At 37.1% G+C, this 8,307-nt stretch overlaps 1 protein-coding gene across 2 annotated transcripts; it reads right to left on the bottom strand.

Moving 5' to 3' along the window:
- Window positions 1-4,688: 4,688 nt before the first annotated feature.
- On the bottom strand, window positions 4,689-7,784 carry LOC111159538 (parathyroid hormone). Of its 2 annotated transcripts, none has more exons than XM_022522064.1 (3): window positions 7,702-7,784; window positions 5,399-5,497; window positions 4,689-5,279 (listed from the first exon to the last, which is right to left on the bottom strand). In XM_022522064.1, exons 1-3 carry the CDS (start codon window positions 7,782-7,784, stop codon window positions 5,018-5,020), a joined length of 444 nt encoding a protein of 147 aa, XP_022377772.1. In that variant the 3' UTR covers window positions 4,689-5,017. The 2 variants fall into 2 exon arrangements, with proteins under 2 accessions (XP_022377772.1, XP_022377773.1); XM_022522065.1 differs by lacking the exon at window positions 7,702-7,784 and adding an exon at window positions 7,558-7,634 and having other exon boundaries at window positions 4,708-5,279; window positions 5,399-5,489.
- Window positions 7,785-8,307: the final 523 nt, after the last annotated feature.

Genomic DNA, 8,307 nt, shown 5'->3' with positions numbered 1-8,307 from the left:
AAATAAATAAAATGTTTAAAAAAAAAAGAAACTGGGTTAACTGACCTATTTAAAAAAAAAAAGATGAATGGATAAAGAAGATGTGGTATATATGTATACACACACACACACACATCCATTGTATATATACAATGGAATATTACATAGCCATCAAAAAAGAAATCTTGCCATTTGCAATGATGTGGATGGAATTAAAGGGTATTAGGCTAAGCGAAGTAAGTCAATCAGAGAAAGAGAATTATCATATGATCTCTCTGATATGAGGAATTTGACAGGCAGAGCAAAATATTTTTATGAGAAGTCTAAAATCCAGTTAAGAAGTTGCAGTACCTCAGAGAAGCACAAAACTAAGAACAGCCACATTGAAATGGGAGCCATGAAAAACTCAGAAAAGAATCAACATGTTCCATCATCATGCCCCATGTTCTAAGATGCCTGTTTGACAGTCTGCAAACAACACTTCTACTTCACCTGCTTCAAGCATTTGGAGAAGGAGGATCAGGACAACCTTTCCACTTGTCCCCAATGTCTTGACATCTCTTGGATCCAGAGAATCCAGACTAACATGGCCCTGAGGAAATGGGTGGCTGAAATCAAAGTGATGATGTCTTTGATAAGGAGGTAGTGCTGGATGTGAGATTCTCTGTGAATATGATTCTGGATCTAGCCACTACCAATGACTTGCTCATTTTCTCATAATGACATGCAGAGCATGGAGGTGGGTAGATACAGATGAGACCACCAGAGAGTGCCAAAACACTCATCTCTATTTTTTTGTGTCCTGGGGTCCTCCTGCTTCACCTCTGGCTGCCACTATAGGGCATAGAAGTTGGAGAAACACTGGAATGGGCTGTGGATGTTTGCTGTGGTTCTGGGTTGTGAGCCTCAAGCAGGGACATGAAGTCACTGTCAACACAGACACTGAGAACATTCTCCACATGAACCCAAACTTGCAGAGGTGGAGATTTTCCTGGACTGCAACCTGAAAGACATTTCATTTTTCAATGCCACTTGTGGTTTCCAGGTACACACCTTCATAAATATATCTTCCCCAGAACCTCTTCATTTTTCTGTCCTGGGATCCTAAGAGACTGTGAGAATGTACAACCCATGAAGATCTGTGCCAGGGAAGCTACAGATGTTGCAATCTGGCCATAGTCCTCTCAAGGAGATGTGATCTTTGTCCAAAAAGGAGAGCATATGGAATGAAACTGATAAATCATACACTCTTGAACTCTTCTAATAGTACCAGGAGTTTACATGGTTGAGGAAACTATCCAATTGGTTTTACCAAAAAGGAAACTTTAGGATAAGAATTGCAAAATTAATCATTGATTTTAGAACCTGACTATTCTAAATATTGGGCTCTGCTTGGGATGAAGTTGAACTAGACCCAACAGGCCCAGTCTATGGGCAGGTTTTTTCTTCCTTCAGCATGTCCTTGGAGGGGCCACCTCCATGAACGGCTGCTTCAAAATGGAACCAAGATCTTGTTTCTGTCAAGTTCTGTGTAGTCTGTGTTGGATACTCACAGGTCCAATCCCTGAAGGCTTGGGAAGAAAGGTTTCCTGTGTATTGGCCACGTGGGAAGGAGAATGACAGTGCTAGAGACATTCAAAGGGACACATTATCCAAGGATTAAATTAATCAATGGGAGAAAGTCATGGAAGAGTTACTTGTGCGCCCCTATCTGATACTGACCTTTCAGGGACTAAAAATTGATTCAAAGAGCAGAGTAAAGCAATTTTTCACTCCCTAAAAGTGATAAACAAACCTGTATTTGCATGGGAACTTAAGATATGATCTTTAAAATTATCTACAAAGCTATGGGGAAATAAAAAATCATTTGATAGGGATGCCTGGGTGGCTCCGTCAGTTAAGCATCTGCCTTCAGCTCAGGTTCTGGTCCCAGGGTCCTGGCATCAAGCCTGGCACCGGGCTCCCTGCTCAGTGGGGAGCCTGCTGCTCCTTCTCCCTCTGCTCCTCCACCTACTTGTGCTCTCTCTCTCAAATAAAATAAAATCATTTAAAAAATTGTTTAAAGATGTTATTTGGAGCACTGTCCATATTTAAAAATAATAAAGTTCCTACATAACATGTTGTCATACAAAAAATTAGACTCCAGAACAATAAATACTTAAAAGTGAAAGGTAAAACTCTAAAGCAGATATAAGAGATAACTTTGTGACGTAGGATTGGGGAAAGACTTCTTCAGTAACACTCCAAAACACAAACACTAGGTGAAAAATTGATGTATTTGTGTGCATCAAAATTAAGCATGGAGTTAGTAAATACATGATACACTGGGAGAAAATATCTGTGACATTGAAAAGCAACAAGGAATTTGTATTAGAATCTGCAAGGAACTCAACATTAATAGGGCCAGAAAACAAATTAAAAATTAGCAAAAATATTAAAAATATAAGTTCACAGGCAGGGATGCCCAAGTGGCCAAAATACAGAGAAAAGTTCAATCTCAGTACTAATCAGAGGTAGGCAAATTAAAACAGTAAGTTATCATTTACCATCAATGTGACAAACCTTTTTATAAATGTATATACTTCCAATTGCAGGTGGAAATAGGCAGAAATGCCTTGTTCTTCTAGTGGGAATAGAAACTACACATGTGATTCATAAGCAGTCTTGAAAAGCTTGTTTATGTATCAGGATTCCACCCCTGGGTAAATATCCCACGGAAATTCTCACACAGTTCCATCAGGGGACAAAAATCAAGAAGAGTCATTGAGGGGGTGCCTGGGTACCTCAGTTGGTAAAGCAACTGACTCTTGATCTCAGCTCAGGTCTTGATCACAGGGTTGTGATTTCGAGCCCTACCTTGGGCTCCATACTGGGCATGGAGCCTACTTAAAAAAGAAAAAAAAAAGAATATTCATTGAGGATTGACACTACCAAGGGACTGGAGGCACTGTCCACACCACCTTTTAGTGCTTGTTTTTGTATTAGTAGGCTGGAAAACTAAAAACTACATTACCCAGACCCCTCTGCAGCTGAGGTTCCAGAAGAGGTTTAGATTCAGCCGATCATATGCACTCCTGTGAGATTGGGCAGGCTTAAGTAAGGTGATTCTGTTACTTCTCCCTTTCTGCTGGCAAGCAATGTTGTGGAGGGGTTAGATTTTGTTCTGCTAGTGCTAGCAGATCCCAGCAGCAAGGCACACTAGATATCAAGAAATGAAGTGTTTGACATCTGTTTTTAGTGGGGTTGGTCATAGCAGGTACAGCTTGTTTCTGGAATAGCAGTAGAAGCAGCTGCCTCCTGATCAGGGCAGTCTCAGGATAGTATCATTCAACTACTGACATTAGAAGAGAACAACTCTCTTGATAACTTTGTGAGTTTTTCCTCCAAGTTTAACGAAGAGTCTATTTTCATCAGCCTTCTCAATGATTTTGTTACGAATCCCTTCCTATTTATTTTTTTTTAAGATTTTATTTATTTGGCAGACAGAGATCACAAATAGGCAGAGAGAAGGGGAAGCAGGCTCCCTGCTGAGCAGAGAGCCCAATATGAGGCTAGATCTCAGGACCCTGAGATCATGACCTGAGCCGAAGGCAGAGGCTTCACACACTGAGCCATCCAGGCGCCCCAAATCCCTTCCGATTTAAACTGTAGATTTTGTTCTCTGCTTTTAAACCAAAGCCTTGTTGATTCCACCAGGATGCCCAACATTTGTTAATATTCTTCTACATTTTGCAAAATTTGCTTACCATTTCAGTCACATCTCAATTATTCCCTACATCAGTAAGATCTGTTCCCTTCTCTGTGTATCATTGTTTTGCATTTCACATGTAATATTGTAAGTACTTGCTTAGATCTCTGCCTTCCTCATTCAAACATGAATTCTTTGAGGCCAGGATGGGATCTTAGTCCTCAGTGACACAAGACATATTTTATTTTTTTGAACACTTTTTAAAGTATATTTATTTTTTTTTATTAGTAATCTGTATACCCAATGTTGTGCTCAAACTCATAACCCCGAGATCAAGAGTCATGTGGTCTACTGACTGAGACAGCCAGGGGCCCATACAAGGCACATTTTCATTGCAAATGGAGACATTGAATTGGACAGCACAGAATATAGAACATTCCCAGCATCACAGAAAATTCTGTTGGACAGCATTGATCTAAATAGAACAGCGCTCTGTGTTATACACTTCTGGAGTATCTTGTACTTTTCTTTCATAGTGCTTATCAAAGCTAATAATGAATTAGGGTCTGTCTTTCCTACTAAATTGTAGGCCCCATTAAGATAGGAATTGTGTCCATTTTGCTTACTGGTGTATGTCCAGTGTCTAATTCAGTACATGACAAATAATGGACACTAAATTGACACTTGTCAAATAACAAGTGAATGAAATTATATTCTAATAAATGCAAAACTTCTGTTCTTTGCAATTTGGGATCTAGACTAGTGTATAGACAAATGCTTTTTCAAGTTTCAGACGACTTTCTGCCTTTCCTTGTTGAGCATTTCTTCTCCTGAAATGAAGAGGACAATAGTATCCAGGTAGTGGGGATCTGGGAACCTAGCACTTTGGTAATATTAAAAGGATGATGTTCAAATATGGGAGTGAGACACATGGTTGAAAAAACATCTTGCATTATTCTTCCTACCCAAGATCAATTTAAACATTTTGGTATTACTCATAACGCCAGAGAGAGAGAGAGAGAAATACTCAGCTTCATTTATTTAAAATTGTGATCATTAAATTTTTATTTTGCATCATAAGATGGGAGAGAGGTTAAAAAGTGCAATTTTATTCTTTTATAAATTATGCAAAAACATACTTTAAAAAGAATAAACAATAGAAACAGAATAAAAGAGCTTTTAAATGAATTAAAGTAGAATCAAAATAATCAATTAAATTTCAGCCATCATGGCTAGCAATGGATTAGATGTAAATTTTGATGTTTATTAAGCTTAAGAGCTTGAAAATGTTAGCAGCATGTAATATTGTTGCCCTATGCTGTTTACAGCAGTGCTCTGGTATATCCGTAGTCACTGGGATTTAGCTTTAGTTAACACATCCACATCAGCTTTGTCTGCTTCTCCAAGACTTTTTTGATTGTTCTCAACCAGGACGTTGTCTTCCTTTTTCCGGGGTCTCTGGGACCCAGTATCTCTGTGCACTATTGGAGCTCCAAGGGCAACAAAGTTGTGCACATCCTGCAGCTTCTTCCGCAGCCATTCCACCCTCTCCATGGAGCTCAGGTGTTTGCCCAGGTTATGCATGAACTGTATCTCACTCACAGATCTCTTCCTGGAGGGAACAGAAACAGGGAGGACCACTCCATTAGCTCTCCCCTTCCTGATCATAAAGCCAACCTCAGAAATCCAATTCCCATGCCCTCACCATGCAGAAGAGATTACAATACTTACTTAACAGGTTTCCCATCCGATTTTGCAAGAAAACAAATTGCAAACATGACAATCATTACTTTAACCATGTCTTTTGTAGACATCATCTTCACTAAAAGGAAAAGGGAAATGGAAGTATTTAAAAATATTTTTAACATGCCAAACAGTACAATTAAATTTATAGTTAGTTATCATTACAACCATACAACTGTGCAGAGTGTTACAACAACTAATTGAATCGGTTTTCACGAAAGACTTTTTAGAATCGGTCTCTTTTATTTTACAGATACATTAGTATATATTATATATACACATAATTTGACTTAGAAATTAGATGAGTTTTACTTTCTTAAGTATCTTTTTGAGAGTTTTGTGCAAGTTTTAATATATGAATTTTAAGCCACATGAGGAATGAAGTCTTCCTTTTTAGAATTTCCTCCCACATTTTATGTTGGTTATGATTAAGTGCTTATAATTTACTTGAAAATGCTCTTGCTCTCTCTCTTTTTAAAGATTTTATTTATTAATTTGATAGAGAGTACAAGTGGGGGCAGGGGCAGAGGGAGAGCGAGAAGCAAACTCTCCCCTGGGCAGGGAGCCCGACCAGGGCTTGGTCCCAGGACCTTGGAAGCTAAAGTCAGGTGCTTAACTGACTGAGCCAACCAGGCACCCCGAAAAATGGCTAATTCTTTTGACCAGATACATTGCTAACATTGTTTATTTACTTAGCAAATTTCTTTTTTCATAAGTCAACTTCATTTCAGGTACTGCAATAATAACCATAAATACCAACTTAATAGGCTCTGATTTTGAGATTTTTAATGAATTAATGTATACTTCTGTCATTAAAAAGAAGGTGTGGGTGTATTTTAAAATCATCTAATTAATTACTTGTTTATGGATTTAGAACCTTGGCTCCATATGGAATGCTGTCTATCTTTTTCAGCTTTTTTTCCTAGATTTTATTTATTTATTTATCAGAAAGAGAGAGAGAGCACAAGCAGAGGAGTGGCAGAGGGAGAGGAAGAAGCAGGCTCCCCACCGAGCAGGGAGACCGATGCAGGACTCGATTCCAGGACCCTGGGATCATGACCTGAGCCAAAGGCAGCTGCTTAACCAACTGAGGCACTCTAGCATCCCTCTTTTTCAGCTCATTTTATTAGCAATCTTGTTAGAGTTTAATTGTTAGCACTTTCCTCTTTTGCTCATAAAGCTTTTCATCTCTAAATAGAATAGTCTTACCTTAATCTGCATTTCAGTAATTGCAAAGCCTATTATTACAGAAGTGCTTTTTCTTAACGCTTGTTAAGAAAATGTTCTCCATGTTAACATACACAGGATGGCTGTGTACTCATATTTTAAAGGGAAGTCGCATAAGAAACATTATAATCTACTACATTTATTTTCATTCTGCAATATAAAGCTCCTGATGGAGCAACAAATGAAGATTCTTCAGTGGCTTATGTAGGAAGAGGCACTGTAGCTAGAGGATAGGAGCATTCATATCTAGCCCTACTTTGTCACATTCACCTAATGACTTAAGACATCTCTCCTTGGCTTCCTTGTTCTTAACAGAGGGAAGAGCTTCATATAAGAGTGCCATGAAAAAGCAAAGGAACAGTTATAAAACACCCTTAAAATTCATGTATAGTCTTTCAGAATAGCAAATTTGGAAAGATTTTATGTAAAGACATTATCTACCAGTAAAACTGAATTTCCCCAACTACAATGCACAGATTTGAGATTTCCATGAGTCATAAAACAGTCTAGATAAGGATATTCTGCAGGAAAAATGAATTTTAACACAACAATACATTTATATTGGTTATTTAAATCAGAATTACTCACTCCTCTCTAGGCTATTTTATTTCAAAATTTCAGTGAGATATCATTAAAGTATATCATGCCAAATTTTAATTATTTTTGTGTAATTTCAGATGAATTTAGAAAAAGCAAGGCATCTTGAAAGACTTGAATGACTTAAGAGCATTTTAGCAGAATACATTCATTTTGTAATGTGGCATTACATGTTAAAAGAATTCAAACTGTCCCTTAATATTTTCCCTTGGACAAAGAGCATTTTTATAGAAAATAGTACATATTATATAAGTGCTCAATTATGAAAAAAATCTCAAAAAAATCTCAAATGAAATTGAAAAGAGAAACTAAAGATTACTCACCACACTATGTCTTGTGACAAGATCTTTCAGGTGTATTGACAGCTGATGCTTTCTTGAAGTTGTCAGCTTGTGAAAGCTGATGAATTGGACTGTAGACCCTCAGGTGTGACTTTTATATATAGGTCTTCCACTCACCAAGAGAAGCTTTTTTTCTTGTCACAGATGATGTCACTGCCAATTCTCTGGATTATAACTATAGGTTCAAAGTCACACACACACACCTCCATTGGGCGGTGCTCTTAAATATTAAATAATTGGATATTACAAAGAAAACAACGTGGGCCTGAAAAAAGGGTTTATGCAAAGATTTCTAACAAATATTGAATTATAATTCTGACTGGATTAATGAATTTGCATTCTAAGAATGACTGATTTCAAAGATTTATAGTAAAGTTATTGTTTGAAAGTAAAATCTGGAAATAAGTGTATTGGTTATAACCACACTATTGTTATAATTATTGTGAGGATTATAAAGAATCACATTATGTTATTCTTAGTTTATAAGCCATTTTCAATCAATCCATATTATTTCTGGTCATCTTTCAAAATAAAAATAGACATAGTGATTTTCTTAAAGGAAGTGTTAAAAAATTTTTTTAGAAAATGCTTGGTATGTAATTAATTTTAAAGCTTTAAACATGAAATTACTTTAAAATTCATTTAACTTAAATTTCACTTATGCATTTTAATTTGCAAGGAAAACACTTGCTAAGCACTATCTGCCAGACTTCATATATATCATCCCATGAA

This window comes from Enhydra lutris, unplaced genomic scaffold (assembly GCF_002288905.1).
Source record: "Enhydra lutris kenyoni isolate GAN:26980312 unplaced genomic scaffold, ASM228890v2 scaffoldscaffold68, whole genome shotgun sequence".
Classification (NCBI taxonomy): domain Eukaryota; kingdom Metazoa; phylum Chordata; class Mammalia; order Carnivora; family Mustelidae; genus Enhydra; species Enhydra lutris.
The sequence above is the reverse complement of the archived record's forward strand: the minus strand, read 5'-3'. Positions and strand labels throughout refer to the sequence as shown.

Bases quoted from the DNA above. Each gene is read 5' to 3' on its own strand.
- LOC111159538 (XM_022522064.1), bottom strand. From the start codon at position 7,784: ATGGAGGTGTGTGTGTGTGACTTTGAACCTATAGTTATAATCCAGAGA. The intron at 5,498-7,701 runs CTTCTCTTGGTG...CATTTCCCTTTT, and splicing joins ATCTGTGACAAGAAAAAAAG to CCTTTTAGTGAAGATGATGT. The intron at 5,280-5,398 runs GTAAGTATTGTA...TGTTCCCTCCAG, and splicing joins TCGGATGGGAAACCTGTTAA to GAAGAGATCTGTGAGTGAGA.